This window comes from Mus musculus, chromosome 1, assembly GCF_000001635.26.
Source record: "Mus musculus strain C57BL/6J chromosome 1, GRCm38.p6 C57BL/6J".
Taxonomy (NCBI): Eukaryota; Metazoa; Chordata; class Mammalia; order Rodentia; family Muridae; genus Mus; species Mus musculus.
Window position 1 is genome coordinate 46,313,218 of NC_000067.6, and position 21,761 is coordinate 46,334,978.

The 21,761-nt window shown below is 40.0% G+C and overlaps 1 protein-coding gene across 22 annotated transcripts in view; it reads left to right on the top strand.

Annotated features, from left to right (window-relative positions):
* The window catches only part of Dnah7b (dynein, axonemal, heavy chain 7B), a 307,481-nt gene that overhangs the window by 247,147 nt on the left and 38,573 nt on the right, over positions 1–21,761 (top strand). For all 22 annotated transcript variants that reach the window (XR_373250.4, XM_011238490.3, XM_011238488.3 and 19 more), the window contains 3 exons: positions 9,033–9,209; positions 11,490–11,651; positions 12,491–12,691. Coding sequence is in view for 21 of the 22 variants with exons in the window: in XM_011238490.3 (XP_011236792.1) it covers positions 9,033–9,209; positions 11,490–11,651; positions 12,491–12,691 (540 nt within the window). In the remaining variant the exon portion in view is untranslated. The remainder of the gene's footprint in view (positions 1–9,032; positions 9,210–11,489; positions 11,652–12,490; positions 12,692–21,761) is intronic.

Below are 21,761 nucleotides of genomic sequence, written 5' to 3' on the forward strand. Positions count from 1 at the left end.
TTGTTTAAATACATGTTACTGAGAACATATAACTCGTGTTTGGAGGCACTTGTAACTGTTTCCAGAGGATACTATCTTTTTTAGATACTAGGCACTTGTAAATTGCTCCTGCAGCTTAAGAATGTTCCAGGCGCCCTTCCGCTCCACTCGAGCCCCGGGCTACCTTGCCAGCAGAGTCGCCTGACACCCAAAAGGGCCCACACAGGATTCCCCACGGGATCCTAAGACCTCTGGTGAGTGGAACACAGCACCTGCCCCAATCCAATCACGCTGAACCTGAGACTGCAGTACATAGGGAAGCAGGCTACCCGGGCCTGATCTGGGGCACAAGCCCCTTCCGCTCCACTCGAGCCCCGGGCTACCTTGCCAGCAGAGTCTTGCCCAACACCCGCAAGGGCCCACACGGGACTCCCCACGGGATCCTAAGACCTCTGGTGAGTGGAACACAGCGCCTGCCCCAATCCAATCACGCAGAAACTGAGACTACTGTACATAGGGAAGCAGGCTACCCGGGCTTGATCTGGGGCACAAACCCCTTCTGCTCCACTCGAGCCCCGGGCTACCTTGCCAGCGGAGTCGCCTGACACCCGCAAGGGCCCACACAGGATTCCACACGGGATCCTAAGACCTCTAGTGAGTGGAACACAACTTCTGCCAGGAGTCTGGTTCGAACACCAGATATCTGGGTACCTTCCCTGCAAGAAGAGAGCTTGCCTGCAGAGAATAGTCTGCCCACTGAAACTAAGGAGAGTGCTACCCTCCAGGTCTGCTTATAGAGGCTAACAGAGTCACCTGAAGAACAAGCTCTTAACAGTGACAACTAAAACAGCTAGCTTCAGAGATTACCAGATGGCGAAAGGCAAACGTAAGAATCCTACTAACAGAAATCAAGACCACTCACCATCATCAGAACGCAGCACTCCCACCCCACCTAGTCCTGGGCACCCCAACACAACCGAAAATCTAGACCCAGATTTAAAAACATTTCTCATGATGATGATAGAGGACATCAAGAAGAACTTTCATAAGTCACTTAAAGAATTACAGGAGAGCACTGCTAAAGAGTTACAGGCCGTTAAAGAAAAGCAGGAAAACACAGCGAAACAGGTAGAAATCATTAAAGAAAAACAGGAAAACACATCCAAACAGGTAATGGAAATGAACAATAACATACTAGAACTAAAAAGGGAAGTAGACACAATAAAGAAAACCCAAAGTGAAGCAACGCTGGAGATAGAAACCCTAGGAAAGGGATCTGGAACCATAGATGCGAGCATCAGCAACAGAATACAAGAAATGGAAGAGAGAATCTCAGGTGCAGAAGATTCCATAGAGAACATCGACACAACAGTCAAAGAAAATACAAAATGCAAAAGGATCCTAACTCAAAACATCTAGGAAATCCAGGACACAATGAGAAGACCAAACCTACAGATAATAGGAATTGATGAGAATGAAGATTTTCAACTTAAAGGGCCAGCTAATATCTTCAACAAAATAATAGAAGAAAACTTCCCAAACATAAAGAAAGAGATGCCCATGATCATACAAGAAGCCTAGAGAACTCCAAATAGACTGGACCAGAAAAGAAATTCCTCCCGACACATAATAATCAGAACAACAAATGCACTAAATAAAGATAGAATATTAAAAGCAGTAAGGGAGAAAGGTCAAGTAACATATAAAACAAGGCCTATCAGAATTACACCAGACTTTTCACCAGAGACTATGAAAGCCAGAAGAGCCTGGACAGATGTTATATAGACACTAAGAGAACACAAATGCCAGCCCAAGCTACTATACCCGGCCAAACTCTTAATTACCATAGATGGAGAAACCAAAGTATTCCACGACAAAACCAAATTCACACAATATCTTTCCACGAATCCAGCCCTTCAAAGGATAATAACAGAAAAGAAGCAATACAAGGACGGAAATCACTCCCTAGAACAAGCAAGAAAGTAATCACTAAACAAACCAAAAAGAAGACAGCCACAAGAACAGAATGCCAACTCTAACAACAAAAATAAAAGGAAGCAACAATTACTTTTCCTTAATATCTCTTAATATCAATGGACTCAATTCCCCAATAAAAAGACATAGACTAACAGACTGGCTACACAAACAGGACCCAACATTCTGCTGCTTACAGGAAACCCATCTCAGGGAAAAAGACAGACACTACTTCAGAGTGAAAAGATGGAAAACAATTTTCCAAGCAAATGGACTGAAGAAACAAATTGGAGTAGCCATTTTAATATCGGATATAATTGACTTTCAACCCAAAGTTATCAAAAAAGACAAGGAGGGACACTTCATACTCATCAAAGGTAAAATCCTCCAAGAGGAACTCTCAATTGTGAATATCTACGCACCAAATGCAAGGGCAGCCACATTCATTAAAGACACTTTACTAAAGCTCAAAGCACACATTGCACCTCACACAATAATAGTGGGAGACTTCAACACACCACTTTCTTCAATGGACAGATCGTGGAAACAGAAACAAAACAGGGACACAGTGAAACTAACAGAAGTTATGAAACAAATGGACCTGACAGATATCTACAGAACATTTTATCCTAAAACAAAAGGATATACCTTCTTCTTAGCACCTCACAGGACCTTCTCCAAAATTGACCATATAATTGGTCACAAAACAGGCCTCAACAGATACAAAAATATTGAAATTGTCCCATGTACCCTATCAGACCACCATGGCCTAAGACTGATCTTCAATAACAACATAAATAATGGAAAGCCAACATTCACGTGGAAACTGAATAACACTCTTCTCAATGATACCTTGGTCAAGGAAGGAATAAAGAAAGAAATTAAAGACTTTTTAGAGTTTAATGAAAATAACGCCACAACGTACCCAAACCTATGGGACACAATGAAAGCATTTCTAAGAGGGAAACTCATAGCTCTGAGTGCCTCCAAGAAGAAACGGGAGAGAGCACATACTAGCAGCTTGACAACACATCTAAAAGCCCTAGAAAAAAAGGAAGCAAATTCACCCAAGGGGAGTAGACGGCAGGAAATAATCAAACTCAGAGGTGAAATCAACCAAGTGGAAACAAGAAGAACTATTCAAAGAATTAACCAAACGAGGAATTGGTTCTTTGAGAAAATCAACAAGATAGATAAACCCCTAGCCAGATTCAGTAAAGGGCACAGGGACAAAATCCTAATTAACAAAATCAGAAATGAAAAGGGAGACATAACAACAGATCCTGAAGAAATCCAAAACACCATCAGATCCTTCTACAAAAGGCTATACTCAACAGAACTGGAAAACCTGGACGAAATGGACAAATTTCTGGACAGATACCAGGTACCAAAGTTGAATCAGGATCAAGTTGACCATCTAAACATTCCCATATCACCTAAAGAAATAGAAGCAGTTATTAATAGTCTCCCAGCCAAAAAAAGCCCAGGACCAGACAAGTTTAGTGCAGAGTTCTATCAGACCTACAAAGAAGATCTAATTCCAGTTCTGCACAAACTATTTCACAAAATAGAAGTAGAAGGTACTCTACCCAACTCATTTTATGAAGCCACTATCTCATACCTAAACCACAGAAAGACCCAACAAAGATAGAGAACTTCAGATCAATTTCTCTTATGAATATCGATGCAAAAATCCTCAATAAAATTCTCGCTAACCGAATCAAAGAACACATTAAAGCAATCATCCATCCTGACCAAGTAGGTTTTATTCCAGGGATGCAGGGATGGTTTAATAAACGAAAATCCATTAATGTAATCCATTATATAAACAAACTCAAAGACAAAAACCACATGATCATCTCGTTAGATGCTGAAAAAGCATTTGACAAGATCCAACACCTATTCATGATAAAAGTCTTGGAAGATCAGGAATTCAAGGCCCATACCTAAACATGATAAAAGCAATCTACAGCAAACCAGTAGCCAACATCAAAGTAAATGGAGAGAAGCTAGAAGCAATCCCACTAAAATCAGGGACTAGACAAGGCTGCCCACTTTCTCCCTACCTTTTCAACATAGTACTTGAAGTATTAGCCAGAGCAATTCGACAACAAAAGGAGATCAAGGGGATACAAATTGGAAAAGAGGAAGTCAAAATATCACTTTTTGCAGATGATATGATAGTATATATAAGTGACCCTAAAAATTCTACCAGAGAACTCCTAAACCTGATAAACAGCTTCGGTGAAGTAGCTGGATATAAAATAAACTCAAACAAGTCAATGGCCTTTCTCTATACAAAGAATAAACAGGCTGAGAAAGAAATTAGGGAAACAACACCCTTCTCAATAGTCACAAATAATATAAAATATCTTGGTGTGACTCTAAGGAAGTGAAAGATCTGTATGATAAAAACTTCAAATCTCTGAAGAAAGAAATTAAAGAAGATCTCAGAAGATGGAAAGATCTCCCATGCTCATGGATTGGCAGGATCAACATTGTAAAAATGGCTGTCTTGCCAAAAGCAATCTACAGATTCAATGCAATCCTCATCAAAATTCCAACTCAATTCTTCAACGAATTGGAAGGAGCAATTTGCAAATTCGTCTGGAATAACATAAAACCTAGGATAGCAAAAAGTCTTCTCAAGGATAAAAGAACTTCTGGTGGAATCACCATGCCAGACCTAAAGCTTTACTACAGAGCAATTGTAATAAAAACTGCATGGTACTGGTATAGAGACAGACAAGTAGACCAATGGAATAGAATTGAAGACCCAGAAATGAACCCAAACACCTATGGCCACTTGATCTTTGACAAGGGAGCTAAAACCATCCAGTGGAAGAAAGACAGCATTTTCAACAATTGGTGCTGGCACAACTGGTTGTTATCATGTAGAAGAATGTGAATCGATCCATACTTATCTCCTTGTACTAAGGTCAAATCTAAGTGGATCAAGGAACTTCACATAAAACCAGAGACACTGAAACTTATAGAGGAGAAATTGGGGAAAAGCCTTGAAGATATGGGCACAGGGGAAAAATTCCTGAACAGAACAGCAATGGCTTGTGCTGTAAGATCGAGAATTGACAAATGGGACCTAATGAAACTCCAAAGTTTCTGCAAGGCAAAAGACACCGTCAATAAGACAAAAAGACCACCAACAGATTTGGAAAGGATCTTTACCTATCCTAAATCAGATAGGGGACTAATATCCAACATATATAAAGAACTCAAGAAGGTGGACTTTAGAAAATCAAATAACCCCATTAAAAAATGGGGCTCAGAACAAAGAATTCTCACCTGAAGAATACCGAATGGCAGAGAAGCACCTGAAAAATGTTCAACATCCTTAATCATCAGGGAAATGCAAATCAAAACAACCCTGAGATTCCACCTCACACCAGTCAGAATAGCTAAGATCAAAAATTCAGGTGACAGCAGATGCTGGCGTGGATGTGGAGAAAGAGGAACACTCCTCCATTTTTGGTGGCCTTGCAGGCTTGTACAACCACTCTGGAAATCAGTCTGGCGGTTCCTCAGAAAATTGGACATAGTACTACAGGAGGATCCAGCAATACCTCTCCTGGGCATATATCCAGAAGATGCCCCAACTGGTAAGAAGGACACATACTCCACTATGTTCATAGCAGCCTTATTTATAATAGCCAGAAGCTGGAAAGAACCCAGATGCCCCTCAACAGAGGAATGGATACAGAAATTGTGGTACATCTACACAATGGGAGTACTACTCAGCTATTTTAAAAAATGAATTTATGAAATTCCTAGGCAAATGGATGGACCTGGAGGGTATCATCCTTAGTGAAGTAACCCAATCACAAAGGAACTCGTACAATATGTACTCACTGATAAGTGGATATTAGCCCCAAACCTAGGATACCCAAGATATAAGATACAATTTGCTAAACACATGAAACTCAAGAAGAATGAAGACTGAAGTGTGGACACTTTGCCCCTCCTTAGAATTGGGAACAAAACACCCATGGAAGGAGTTACAAAGACAAAGTTTGGAGCTGAGATGAAAGGATGGATCATGTAGAGACTGCCATATCCAGGGATCCACCCCATAATCAGCATCCAAACGCTGACACCACTGCATATTACTAGCAAGATTTTATCGAAAGGACCCAGATGTAGCTGTCTCTTGTGAGACTATGTCGGGGCCTAGCAAACACAGAAGTGGATGCTCACAGTCCGCTAATGGATGGATCACAGGGCTCCCAATGGAGGAGCTAGAGAAAGTAGCCAAGGAGCTAAAGGGATCTGCAACCCTATAGGTGGAACAACATTATGAACTAACCAGTACCCCGGAGCTCTTGACTCTAGCTGCATATGTATCAAAAGATGGCCTAGTTGGCCATCACTGGAAAGAGAGGCCCATTGGACACGCAAATTTTATATGCCCCAGTACAGGGGAACGCCAGGGCCAAAAAGGGGGAGTGGGTCGGTAGGGGAGTTGGGGTGGGTGGGTATGGGGGACTTTTGGTATAGCATTGGAAATGTAAATGAGCTAAATACCTAATAAAAATGGAAAAATGGAAAAAAAAATTAAAAAAAAAAAGAATGTTACAGGCATGTGGAATTGTTACCCTGGGCTGGGGGCGGGGAGTGTGATATATTTGTACAGTCCCATCCTTCTATAATGACAGCCATTCTGCTGATAACTGTGAGGGTCTCACGAACGCTTTCCATTACTCCTTCCTCTGAGGTAGCCTGTGTTCTCTCCTACAGCAGGCATGTTTGACTCACACCTTCCTTCTATGCTAACTAAGCTCTTATGGAGATGCCCACAGCATTCTGTGTGGCAGGACTGATTAGTTTGTGAGAACAAGATAAAGAAACAGAGAGCTACTATTTGTGCCTTCAAAATTTGAGCAGAAATCTGTGTTTCAGAGCAGGGTTAAAAGTGCATTTGGTCGTTACTTCTTAAGACATAAGCTGAAGTTAGGTAATTAAATAGATTATATGTATGATGTTAGTCATATGACCATCTGTAGCTGTAACTTGTTATCAAAGGGAATGTGAGTTTCAAAAACTGCAAGTGTGTGTGAAATAAAAATATGAATCTTTAAAGAAGCTGTGTTAATGGAGGCTTTGAAGGAGTCTATTGGCATTTCAGTACTGCAGTGGGCCAGTCCTTATTCTGCTTGGTGTTCCTATATTCAAAGGAGATAATTGTCTCTGTAACTCCTTACATCCGTATTTTGTTCAGCAAACTTTGGAGATGAGAGGGAAGGAACGACCATAGAGAGACTGCCCCATCCAAGGATCCATACCATAATCAACCACCAAATGCAGACACAATTGCATATGCCAGCAAGATTTTGCTGACATGACCCCGATATAGCTGACTCTTGTGAGGCTATGCCAGTGCCTGGAAAAGACAGAAGTGGATGCTCAGAGTCATCTATTGGATGGAACACACAGCCCCCAATGGAGGAGCTAGAGAAAGTACCCAAGGAGCTAAAGGTGTCTATAACCCTATAGGAGGAACAACAATATGAATTAACCAGTACCCCCTGAGTTTGTGTCTCTAGCTGCATATGTATCAGAAGATGGCCTAATTGGCCATCCTTGAGAGGAGTGGCCATTGGTCTTGCAAAGATTATATGCCCCAATACAGGGGAATACCAGGGCCAAGAAGTGGGAGTGGGTGGGTTTGACAGCAGGGTGGGGGGAGGGTATAAGAGACATTTGGGATACCATTTGAATTGTAAATTAAGAAAATAATAAAAAATTGAAAAAAGAGCTTTAAAAGTACTGAAAAAAAAAACAAAGGAGATAATCGAATATTTAGCAAAGTAAGGCAAGCAAAACAAATAAAAAATGCCGTCAGGGGATCTGGTGCTGTATTAGCCCAGTGTTGGACTTGTCACATTCAGTTTCAAGTGTATGCATGCAGTTCTTATGAAGTCAAAGGGGAGACATTGTCCTTGATCCTATGCCCACACTTGTCATGGAATACCGGATTTATCTCCTTCATTGGTGTGACATAAATCTGAAGAATATTGTCATAAATTTAACCCAGCATAAAACTTGCTTTTACTTACCTAGAAAAATGATTTGGTAGCTTTGTTCTCACCTGTTGAAAAAAATCATCTTAAGTGAGCATCACAAATGGATCTCTGCATAACGACGGAGGAAGACCTGTCAGGAAATGAGTACACTAGTATCTGCTGAACTGTTTGCCTCGTTTTTCCTTCTTCAGATCTAAGCTTTGTAATGATGCCTTTCTTCTCCAATGTTTTATTAAGAGGAAACTATCAGCACTGACAAAGTGCAAGCAAGAAGATGGAGTGTTTGTAGTTGAAGGGAGTGTCTGTAGTTTGTTGAGATTGGAACAAGAGTCATGTCATGCATCCTGTTTAGGTCACACCTGGGTCACAATTAACTGGCATGACAACCGAGAAATGCCAGGTATAGCTTCTCACTGGGAAACAGGGGATGGAACAGATAAGGCTGACTGTGTCCCTACTATCAACACATATCCACTCCTGCAGAGACCCCAAGCCATAGAGTTTGCCTTTTTCAAACAGGCCCCAAGAAAATTGTCCTGATAGACAATCTGCCAATACAGAGTGGCTTGTTTCTTAGTAAATAGCTTGTGATTTTTTTTACAGAGCTCTGCTTCCCCCAAACCTTGATGGGAATATAATCAGTGTTTTAATACCAAAAGGCCTCAACCCTACATCAATAACTACAGACACATAAGGAATCATAAGAGTGGGAGAAATGGTCTTTGAATTTGTTGTCTCCTACAAGTCATCACTTATTATTGGAATCATCTGTAATTGTTTTTTTGAAAGGCATTCATGGACAGAATAACACCCTGGAACTCCCACTGTTTGCACCTAATCTATACAGGGGAGTCCAGTTCACTTTATTTTGAGACAGGGTCTTGTGATGCAGTGCAGCCTGACTGTGAACTGGTTAATTGGTAGACTCTCAGTGCTGAGGTCACATGCATATGCTAGCACACTCACTGACGGTTTTATTTTAAAACTCCTGGAAGTTGTAACTATTTTGACTATTCTTTCAAATATTCTTGTCCCTTTTAGGTTATTCCGATGCTGCAGGAATTCATAATCAAGAAGTTGGGGCGCCCTTTCATTGAGCCTCCCCCCTTTGACTTGGCCAAGGCATTTGGGGACAGTAACTGTTGTGCACCGTTGATCTTTGTGCTCTCCCCTGGAGCAGATCCCATGAATGCTCTTCTGAAATTCGCTGATGACCAGGTACTTCACAGCAGATTATATTATCTGACACTGTCACGTTCCTTTATAATAATTTTTGCTCTAACCAATGTCTTAAAAGATGAGAGAAAACTAAAACTTGTCACTCAGCTGTAAGAAGGGCTTGGAATTCTGAAACATGACAGAGTCCCAAGAAAATGATACTCAGTGGCAGCACTTACATTAAAGTGGCTCCTTGCACAACTTGTGAAAGTAGAATTGGGTATCTTTGGTTGTGGTGGCATGTGCCATTAGGATTTGCTGAAGGAGGAAGAGGCAGGAAGATCATGAATTTGAGACCAACCTGTAGTAAAATTGGGGGTTGAGGAACATTTGCTTCTTTCAACATTTACAGCATCTACGCCAGTACATGGACTTGGTTGATTTAGTTCAGGCAATAGCTCCAGCGTGAAGCTTCTAGTCACACCCCTCTTCCTAGCCTCTAAAGGACGGCAGCCCTCTTTGACTCTCAGAGCAGCTATACATTATAACCTCACTGCCAGGAGAGTATGCTCAATTGTCTATACTTGTAAGAGAATTTAAAACATTCAAATTAATTTGCTGTAAGTGTTCTTATGCTACTCTGTCTAGAAGAAGAAAGTAATGAACAGGGTTTTGGATGGTTCTGAGTTGATGTTCCTCATTTTGGTATAATCTAAGCAATTTCTGGCAGTTTCAAAAAACTGACAGGAACATTTGCATGGAGGTTATGACCAATAATGAACTTTGGTGGACTGAGGTCATGGCCTACAGTAAACTTTGGTGGTAAATGTTATTATTTTTTTCTCTTTGAAATTATAAAGAAGACAGAAGACTTTAAAGTAAATGGTTACATCTCCATTTCATAGTGAGGGATATTAAAGCAAACAGAGGATAGCTTCCTGAAAGCTACATGACTTTAAAGTAAATTTAGTTTTTATTGGGTTACTTGGCACTTGAATAGCCTGGATTTTGTATGAGTGCTGACTGTCTGATATAACATTCTGATTGTTTCAGAAGTGTTGAGATATGGATGCCATGATTAAAGATAGATATACTTCATGTAGCATGGCCATTCATTTGTAAGGTCATTCCAATTGGACTGTAGAGGATTGACTTGAGTATTGCAAAATGGAAGCTGGCCACTAGTTGGGGAAGGGATATTGGAAATGAGATAAGAGATGTAGTGGCATATCTAGAGTGGAGGTAGCTCCAAGTGTCTATTATACATGGGGCTTATCTCTACGAATCAACATTGCTTCAACACCCTTTTGATCTCTGTTTCCTCTGTGTATCTCTTTGGTGTTAGGCAATGTTGCCATTCTCCTGCCCTGTCTGTCATCCTTCTGCATTGTCTCCAGTTTCTACCTCTACATTTTTCCCCACCAAGGTGCCTTTTTTTTCCCAACAGAGTTAGTGACTGTGAAAGTTTGAATATGCTTGGCCCAAGGACTATTTGGAGGTACGGCCTTGTTGGGCCTTGTTGGAGTAGGTGTGGCCTTCTTGGAGGAGGTATGCCACTATGAGTGTGGGCTTAAGACCCTCATCCTAGATGCCTAGAAGCCAGTCTTCTTCTAGCAGCCTTCAGATGATGATGTAGAGCTCTTAGCTCCTCTTGCACCATGCCTGCCCGGACAATGCCATGCTCCCACCTTGATGATAATAGACTTATTAACCTTTTAACCTATAAGCCAGACCCAACTAAATGTTCTTATAAGAGCTGCCTTGGTCATGGTGTCTGTTCACAGCAGTAAAATCCTAAAACAGTGACTATATGCAATGAGGTTGGAGGGGGACCAAGACCCATTCTTCCACTGCCTCTGTCACCGGGGGTCTCTTCTAGGAATCTGGGGACCACTACCCCTAAAATGAGGAAATCCAAAAGCCACAGGTAAGCTGGGGAAACATCCCCACAGCATTGCTGAAGGAAGTTGCTGACTGGCAGGCAGTGGTTAAAGCTTTTGTGCTTCTAATTTTATGAGTATCTAAAGTAACTGACACTTGCTCAAGGTGACTGGGCAAGTTCATCTTCTAGCTCATGTTTTCTTTCTTAGCTTCATGTTTTCAGGGTTGATAAATGACAACTGTGTCCTCTAATTTTCACCTTTATTAGAAAGGCTTTTTAAATATTTTTTATTTTCTATATCTTATATCAACATCCAAAGAGCCTTCAGAATTTTCCTCTTATCATGGTGATCATTTCTATACTATTTCATCTAAGTTTTGATTAGTAAATGCTTAGGCTATGTCTCTTTGGACCAATGTATGATGCTAAAATGACATCTTTGTTGTTCTTGTACACAGGGATATGGGGGCTCAAAACTTAGCTCTCTATCTCTGGGCCAAGGCCAAGGGCCCATAGCTATGAAGATGTTAGAGAAAGCTGTCAAGGATGGGACCTGGGTTGTTCTTCAAAACTGTCACCTTGCCACCTCTTGGATGCCAACTCTTGAGAAAGTTTGTGAGGTAAAAATGCAGATATATATTTATTAGTGTGTTACCTCCCAGTCTCATTTTCATATACATCTCACCCAAGTGTCTCATTTTTGTTCTTTCATTTGGCAGGCTTCAGATTAAGGTTGTAACTGGGTCACTATAAACATGGGTTCATATTAAACAATTTACCTAAAAAAAAAATGCAGACATACAATCTGCCCATAACCAATACACCTTCACACCGAGGAGTGCTTGTATTATATTTCAGAATGTCCGTGTCTCAGAGGAAAAGACCTAAGTAGCTATTCCTAGGCCTTAACATCACAGTGCTAATGGAGGGCTCTGTGACCTCTAGGGTTCACTATAGAGGTAGTATTGATAAATACTAAGGCTTCAGCATACATTAGTTCTTACCCATTAAAACACCCTTCTCTCTTAAACAAATAATTCCAGCTTGGAGTAGTATTGGTTTGTCTTCACTGGCCGCTTAACTCCCAAATCTGGCTGCAGCAAGAGGAGGGGGTTAGTCTTAATCTAGCTGTGGTTGAATATTTTTGAAATATTTAAGAAACATCAGTGCAGGCATGAACCCATTAAGAAGGGTTTAATCTTTGAGCCAATGCTGAACTACATAGCACTTGTGTAAGCTGTATAGTCATGTGACTTAATTTTGTCAGTGGAGTGACAACACTCTGGGCCTTCTCAGTGAAGCGTGGTGACTCAGCAATGAATGTTGGGCTTCTGCTTAAGTTGCAACAATTCCATCTCTGTTTAGAGATGTTTCTTTCCCTTTCCAGACTGTTCCTTACAGACATGGAGATGATTCCTTGCATCTTACTCACACTTGTTTGTGATTTGTTTTCTCACAGGAATTAAGCGCAGAATCAACACACCCTGATTTCCGAATCTGGCTGACGAGTTACCCATCTCCAAATTTCCCTGTGTCGGTCCTGCAGAATGGAGTAAAAATGACCAATGAAGCACCGAAAGGATTGCGGGCTAATATCATCCGATCATACCTCATGGACCCCATCTCTGACCCTGAATTCTTTGGCAGCTGCAAAAAGCCTGTTAGTGATGGCTAAGTCCTGTCATCCCAGCCCTGTAAAGCAATTCAAGTGGCCCCTTGTGATCAAGGATGTGGGCATAGAGTAAAACTACAAATTAAATAGACCCCCTGCTCTGCAGCACAGTTGGTTTTGGTTACTGGTTATTGACTGTGCTGAAGTCAATTTTATTAATATTTTATTTTAATTTTACCACCAGCCCCAATCCTGCTCAGCTGAGATATTATGGAGTATCATTAATAATGTAGGCTTCTGTTGAGAGAATCAGCTGTAAGTCATTCCCAGTGCAAATCTGCAAGGCTGGAGAACCTGTTCCAGGATATGAACTGAGCCCTTTGCTATCTGGAAACATCCCTCTAAATTAAAACATAAAAACATTTCCTTCATATAACCATAATGAGAGCCAAAATGGTTTTCCTCCTCAATTGATGGAACTCATAAGGGTCTTTTCTGGAGCTACCAGGCAAGCAGGGAAAATACCCACTGTTTTCATGATTAGAAATCTGTCTGAGTGTCTGTGACCTAAAATTGTTTCATGGTGTTTTGCTGTAATTAAAAATCGAAGGGCTCTATTATATGAAGGGTTATGAACCTTGATAAGTTTTGCCTTTCGAAAGCTCATAGTCGTGAGGTCTGAACATTACTTAAGTGCACAACATGAGAAAACACTAAAGTACTTTCTTTTTTTTTTTTTTACCAAAAGTCCCCCATACCCACCCACCCCCACTCCCCTACTCACCCACTCCCCCTTTTTGGCCCTGGCGTTCCCCTGTACTGGGGCATATAAAGTTTGCCTGTCCAATGGGCCTCTCTTTCCAGTGATGGCCAACTAGGCCATCTTTTGATACATATGCAGCTAGAGTCAAGAGCTCCGGGGTACTGGTTAGTTCATAATGTTGTTCCGCCTATAGGGTTGCAGATCCCTTTAGCTCCTTGGCTACTTTCTCTAGCTCCTCCATTGGGAGCCCTGTGATCCATCCATTAGCTGACTGTGAGCATCCACTTCTGTGTTTGCTAGGCCCCGACATAGTCTCACAAGAGACAGCTACATCTGGGTCCTTTCGATAAAATCTTGCTAGTATATGCAGTGGTGTCAGCGTTTGGATGCTGATTATGGGGTGGATCCCTGGATATGGCAGTCTCTACATGGTCCATCCTTTCATCTCAGCTCCAAACTTTGTCTTTGTAACTCCTTCCATGGGTGTTTTGTTCCCAATTCTAAGGAGGGGCATAGTGTCCACACTTCAGTCTTCATTCTTCTTGAGTTTCATGTGTTTAGCAAATTGTATCTTATATCTTGGGTATCCTAGGTTTGGGGCTAATATCCACTTATCAGTGAGTACATATTGTGTGAGTTCCTTTGTGAATGTGTTACCTCACTCAGGATGATGCCCTCCAGGTCCATCCATTTGCCTAGGAATTTCATAAATTCATTCTTTTTAATAGCTGAGTAGTACTCCATTGTGTAGATGTACCACATTGAGAAAACACTAAAGTACTTTCATTAAGCAAAAATTTGTATGTGCACATGCACACACACACAAAGAAAAAAAGAAAAGAAAAAAGAAAGAAATCAACACAAATTCATTCAGAACTAAGTCAACCTTGTCCTAAGCCTCTAGGACCTGTGTGTATGGCTGGCTTTTGTATTGATAAGACTTGGTGAAAGCTGGTGATTCCCAGAGTTAGTCTATCATATGGAGTTATCTCTCCATATGGGAGACTGAATAGAGCCCCCTTTGTAAGTGTAACCTACCTTCTCTTTCATTTAGATTAAAGGGTCTCTCCCATAGTAAAAACATTTTAGAAGTAGAGATGTTTATGAAACAGTTCCAACCCAAAATAAAATCTCATTAAATTCCATAAAACTTTATATTTTAACTTTTTATTTGAGAATGATTTTTATACTTATAGGAAAATTGAAAATATAAAAATAGTATAAGGAACAATCTATGTCCTTCTTCATTTCACCTGCTATTAATTTTTATACCAGTTGGTTTGTTGTTTTTTCTATGTACCCACATGCATTAATATCGATTCATATACACATTAGTCTCTCCGTGCCTCTGTGTTTCTTTGTCTTTGTGTCTATGTCTCTCTCTCTCTTTTTCCCTGTCTCTCCCGCCTCTGTGTGTGTGTGTGTGTGTGTGTGTGTGTGTGTGTGTGTGTGTAGACCCCTTATCCTTGAATACTTTCGGAAATTTCTAATCCTTTAACATAGAGACACGATGCTGATACCTACAAAGTTCATACCTGCAAGCCTTGTAGTCAAGTTACCCAAAACTCTCAGAATGTTTAAAATTTTGTTTTAGGTCATGTTCATAGGTATTTTGGGGTACATGGGACCTGCAGGTCCCACATTAGATGTATTTATGTATGTTTTATGAATAGGGACATTGACTTACCTTGGTATTGTTCTTACTCATTGTAAATGTAACTGTCACTCTCTCATGTGGTTCAGTGTTGTCAGCTACTAGCATCATTTCGTCATCTGTGTGAGAATTGGTGTAAGGTTCAGTGTCATGATTATTTCTTATGTCTGTTTTACCTTCTTCATGCTGTTTATGCTTCATCCCTGTGGTGCTGGAGCCCAAACCCAGGCCTGGGCAGGCTTGGCAAGGGCTGTGCCTCTGAGCTTGCTTCCAGGAGTCTGCTTCTTTAACTTGAAGCATTCCCTCAGCCCTTCTTGCCTACAACACTGTCCTTTCTGAAGAACGTACTTCATGATACTGTGTTAACATGGGATTTTCCTCATTCAGAAGCTGTGTGACATTCTCCTAACAGTTGGATTCAGGCTTTTCTTTTCTTTTCTTTTCTTTTCTTTTCTTTTCTTTTCTTTTCTTTTCTTTTCTTTCCTTTCCTTTCCTTTCCTTTTCTTTTCTTTTCTTTTCTTTTCTTTTCTTTTCTTTTCTTTTAATTCTTAGCCAAATTTTTAGGTAGGTGATGCTGTGTCTTAGTGGATGAAACTAATTTTGATTAACTAAAGAGACACTGATTAATTTCTCCACTGCTTAATTACTGGTTTTCTCTTTCATGTTGGGGAGGAGGGGTGTTCCATCTTCCATTCATATTTAGTATCTATTGAGCATTCTCACCTCATTGAGTTGGTCCTTAAGTGGTTATTCCCCAGTTGCAGCACTTGGAACCTTCAACGCTTGGCTTTACTACTCTAAGCAGTGGCTTCTTCCGATATGGGTGTGGACATAGGGTTTACTGATTCCCCCCAATGATTTGCAATTGATTGATCAAAAATTTTATACTCACATTATTCCAATTTAGTCAAAAGATCTCCATTAACCTGTTTTCTGTGTGTATTTCAGCTTTAGGAATTCTATGTTGTTAGCAGCTCTTACTTTCTAATGTAAGATAATCCAGACTCATCATGGAATCTTTATGATTCTGTCACAGAGCCAGACATTTTTCCAAAGAGCTCTGCTTCTTCTGAATGGTTAATGGTGTTGGAGAACTCAATGGATATTAGATGACTTCCTTGGTACTTAAATATAGAAACAGCCAGGAATGATGATACACACCTTTAATCCCAGCACTGTGTAGAGGCACATAGATCTTTGTCAGTTTGAGGTCAGCCTGGTCTGTGTATTGAGTTCTAGGACAGACAGGGCTAAATGGAGAGACCCTATGTAAAAACAACAACAGCAACAACAAAAATTAAGGAAAGAAAATCTATAGGCATGCAAACATACAAATATACGTATATGTCCTCTAGGCATGAAAACTACACGCCAGAATTTTCAGTTTTACAGCATCTTCCAAATTCATTCTTTTCTGTCTTCACTTCATGTTTGTCTTTTCTTTTACATTAAGACATCTGGATTCCAACAATTAACTATTGACTTAATCAATGATTCAATATGTGCAAAATAATTCAGAGTAATATTGGCATGTTTAGTCAATGTCTTTAGTCATTTACCTTTCTTTTGGTCTGTACCTCTCTTTTGTCAGACCTGTTTCATTTTATCTCATTTCTTTTTTTGGTTGATTTTATATCTCCCTGTTTTCTATTTTCTTTTTCAATTGTATTCTGTGAAGGGACCTTATGCTGTGAGATAAAATTTAGTCCTTTCTGTGATGTTTCTGGGTTTTGTTTTGTTTTTTGTTTTTTTGGGTTTTTTTGTTTGTTTTGCTTTTATAATATTTCATTTTTTAATATTTTTATTACATATTTTCCTCAATTACATTTCCAATGCTATCCCAAAAGTCCCCCATAGCCTCCACACCACTCCCCTACCTACCCATTCCCAATTTTTTGGCCCTGGCATTCTCCTGTACTGGGGCATATAAAGTTTGCATGTCAAATGGGCCTCTCTTTCCAGTGATGGCCGACTAGGCCATCTTTTGATACATATGCAGCTAGAGTCAAGAGCTCCGGGGTACTGGTTGGTTCATAATGTTGTTGCACTTACAGGGTTGCAGATCATTTAGCTCCTTGGTTGCTTTCTCTCACTCCTCCATTGGGGGTCCTGTGATCCATCCATTAGCTGACTGTGAGCATCCACTTCTGTGTTTGCTAGGCCCCAGCCTAGTCTCACAAGGGGCAGCTATATCACGGTCCTTGCAACAAACGCTTGCTAGTGTATGCAATGGTGTCATTGTTTGGAGGTTAATTATGGGATGGATCCCTGGATATGGCAGTCTCTAGATGGTCCATCCTTTTGTCTCAGCTCCAAACTTTGTCTCTGTAACTACTTCCATGGGTGATTGTTTCCAATTCTAAGAAGGGGCAAAGTGTCCACACTTTGGTCTTCATTCTTCTTCAGTTTCATGTGTTGTACAAATTGTCTCTTATATCTCGGGTATACTAAATTTCTGGGCTAATATCCACTTATCAGTGAGTACATATCATTTGAGTTCTTTTGTGATTGTGTTACCTCACTCAGGATGATGCCCTCCAGGTCCAACCATTTGCCTAGAAATATCATAAATTCATTCTTTTTAATAGCTGAGTAGTAATCCATTGTGTAAATGTACCACATTTTTTGTATCCATTCCTCTGTTAAGGGGCATCTGGGTTCTTTCCAGCTTCTGTCTATTTTAAATAAGGCTGCTATGAAAATAATGGAGCATGTGTCCTTCTTACCAGTTGGAATATCTTCTGGATATACGCCCAGGAGAGGTATTGCGGTATCCTCTGGTAGTACTATGTCCAATTTTCTGAGGAACCACCAGACTGATTTCCAGAGTGATTGTACAAGCTTGCAGTCCCATCAACAATGAAGGGGTGTTCCTCTTTCTCCACATCCTAGCCAGCATCTGCTGTCACCTGAATTTTTTATCTTAGCCATTCTGACTGGTGTGAGATGGAATCTCAGGGTTGTTTTGATTTGCATTTCTCTGATGTTTAAGGATGCTGAGCATTTTTTTCAGGTGCTTCTCAGCCATTCGGTATTCCTCAGGTGAGAATTCTTTCTTTAGCTCTGAGCCCCATTTTTAATGGGGTTATTTGATTTTCTGGAGTCCACCTTCTTGAGTTCTTTATATAAAATTGAATATTAGTCCCCTATCTGGTTTAGGATAGGTAAAGATCCTTTCCCAATGTGTTGGTGGCCTTTTTGTCTTATTGACGGTGTCTTTTGCCTTGCAGAAGCTTTGCAGTTTCATGAGGTCCCATTTGTCTATTCTCGATCTTACAGCACAAGCCATTGCTGTTCTATTCAGGAATTTTCCCCCTGTGCCCATATCTTCGAGGCTTTTCCCCACTTTCTCCTCTATAAGTTTCAGTGTCTCTGAATTTATGTGGAGTCCCTTGATCCACTTAGATTTGACCTTAGTATAAGGAGATAAGAATGGATCAATTCGCATTCTTCTACATGATAACCACCAGTTGTGTCAGAACCATTTGTTGAAAATGCTGTCTTTCTTCCACTGGATGGTTTTAGCTCCCTTGTCGAAGATCAAGTGACCATAGGTGTGTGGGTTCATTTCTAGGTCTTCAATTCTATTCCATTGGTCTACTTGTCTGTCACTATACCAATACCATGCAGTTTTTATCACAATTGCTCTGTAGTAAAGCTTTAGGTCAGGCATGGTCATTCCACCAGAGGTTCTTTTTTATCCTTGAGAAGAGTTTTTGCTATCCTAGGTTTTTTGTTATTCCAGATGAATTTGCAGATTGCTCTTTCTAATTCGTTGAAGAATTGAGTTGGAATTTTGATGGGGATTGCATTGAATCTGTAGATTGCTTTTGGCAGGATAGCCATTTTTATAATGTTGATCCTACCAATCCATGAGCATGGGAGATCTTTCCATCTTCTGAGATCTTCTTTAATTTCTTTCTTCAGAGACATGAAGTTTTTATAATACAAATCTTTCACTTCCTTAGCTAGCTATAGTCACGCCAAGATATTTTATATTATTTGTGACTATTGAGAAGAGTGTTGTTTCCCTAATTTTTTTTTTCAGCCTATTTATTCTTTGTGTAGAGAAAGGCCATTGACTTGTTTGAGTTAATTTTATATCCAACTACTTCACTGAAGCTGTTTATCAGGTTTAGGAGTTCTCTGGTGGAATTTTTAGGGTCACTTATATATACTATCATATCATCTGCAAAAAGTGATATTTTGACTTCATCTTTTCCCATTTGTATCACCTTGATCTCCTTTTGTTGTCGAATTGCTCTGGCTAGGACTTCAAGTACAATGTTGAATAGGTAGGGCCAGAGTGGACAGCCTTGTCTAGTACCTGATTTTAGTGGGATTGCTTCCAGCTTCTCACCATTTACTTTGATGTTGGCTATTGGTTTGCTGTAGATTGCTTTTATCATGTTTAGGTATGGGCCTTGAATTCCTGATCTTTCCAACACTTTTATCATGAATGGGTGGGTGTTGGATTTTGTCAAATGCTTTCTCAGCATCGAATGAGATGATCATGTGGTTTTTGTCTTTGAGTTTGTTTATATAGTGGATTACATTGATGGATTTCCGTATATTGAACCATCCCTACTCCCTGGAATAAAACCTACTTGGTCAGGATGGATGATTGCTTTAATATGTGCTTGGATTCAGTTAGCGAGAATTCTATTGAGTATTTTTGCATCGATATTTATAAGGGAAACTGGTCTGAAGTTCTCTATCTTTGTTGGATCTTTCTGTGGTTTAGGTATCAGAGTAATTGTGGCTTCATAGAATGAGTTGGATAGAGTACCTTCTACTTCTATTTTGTGGAATAGTTTGTTCAGACCTGGAATTAGATCTTCTTTGAAGGTCTGATAGAACTCTGCACTTAACCCATCTGGTCCTGGGCTTTTTTTGGCTGGGATATTATTAATGACTGCTTCTATTTCTTTAGGGGATTTGGGACTGTTTAGATTGTTAACTTGATCCTGATTTAACTTTGGTACCTGGTATCTGTCTAGAAATTTGTCCATTTCGTCCAGGTTTTCCAGTTTTGTTGAGTATAGCCTTTTGTAGAAGGATCTGATGGTGTTTTGGATTTCTTCAGGATCTGTTGTTATGTCTCCCTTTTCATTTCTGATTTCGTTAATTAGGATTTTGTCCCTATGCCCTTTAGTGTGTCTAGCTAAGTGTTTATCCATCTTGTTGATTTTCTCCAAGAACCAACTCCTCGTTTGGTTAATTCATTGAATAGTTCTTCTCGTTTCCTCTTGGTTGATTTCGCCCCTGAGTTTGATTCTTTCTTGCTGTCTACTCCTCTTGGGTGAATTTGCTTCCTTTTTTTCTAGAGTATTTAGATGTGTTGTCAAGCTGCTAGTGTGTTCTCTCTCTAGTTTCTTTTTGGAGGCACTCAGAGCTATGAGTTTCCCTCTTAGAAATGCTTTCAATGTGTCCCATAGGTTTGGGTATGTTGTGGCTTCATTTTCATTAAACTCTAAAAAGTCTTTAATTTCTTTCTTTATTCCTTCCTTGACCAAGTTATCATTGAGAAGAGTATTGTTCAGTTTCCACGTGAATATTGGCTTTCCATTATTTATGTTGTTGTTGAAGATCAGCCTTAGTCCATGGTGATCTGATAGGATACATGGGACAATTTCAATATTTTTGTATCTGTTGAGGCCTGTTTTGTGACCAATTATATGGTCAATTTTGGAGAAGGTCCCTTGAGGTGCTGAGAAGAAGGTATATCCTTTTGTTTTAGGATAAAATGTTCTATAGATATCTGTTAAGTCCATTTGTTCCATAACTTCTGTTAGTTTCACTGTATCCCTGTTTAGTTTCTGTTTCCACGATCTGTCCATTGATGAAAGTGGTGTGTTGAAGTCTCCCACTATTATTGTGTGAGGTGCAATATGTGCTTTGAGCTTTACTAAAGTGTCTTTAATGAATGTGGCTGCCCTTGCATTTGGAGCGTAGATATTCAGAATTGAGAGTTCCTCTTGGAGGATTTTACCTTTGATGAGTATGAAGTGTCCCTTCTTGTCTTTTTTGATAACTTTGGGTTGGAAGTCGATTTTATCCGATATTAGAATGGCTACTCCAGCTTGTTTCTTCAGACCATTTGCTTGGAAAATTGTTTTCCAGCCTTTCACTCTGAGGTAGTGTCTGTCTTTTTCCCTGATATGGGTTTCCTGTAACCAGCAGAATGTTGGGTCCTGTTTGTGTAGCCAGTCTGTTAGTCTATGTCTTTTTATTGGTGAATTGAGTACATTGATATTAAGAGATATTAAGGAAAAGTAATTGTTGTTTCCTTTTATTTTTGTTCTTAGAGTTGGCATTCTGTTCTTGTGGCTGTCTTCTTTTTGGTATGTTGAGGGATTACTTTCTTGCTTTTTCTAGAGAGTGATTTCCATCCTTGCATTGGTTTTTTTCTGTTATTATCCTTTGAAGGGCTGGATTCGTGGAAAGATAATGTGTGCATTTGGTTTTGTCGTGGAATACTTTGGTTTCTCCATCTATGGTAATTGAGACTTTGGCTGGGTATAGTAGCCTGGGCTGGCATTTGTTTTCTCTTAGTGTCTGTATAACATCTGTCCAGGCTCTTCTGGCTTTCATAGTCTCTGGTGAAAAGTCTGGTGTATTTCTGATAGGCCTGCCTTTATATGTTACTTGACCTTTCTCCCTTACTGCTTTTAATATTCTCTCTTTATTTAGTGCATTTT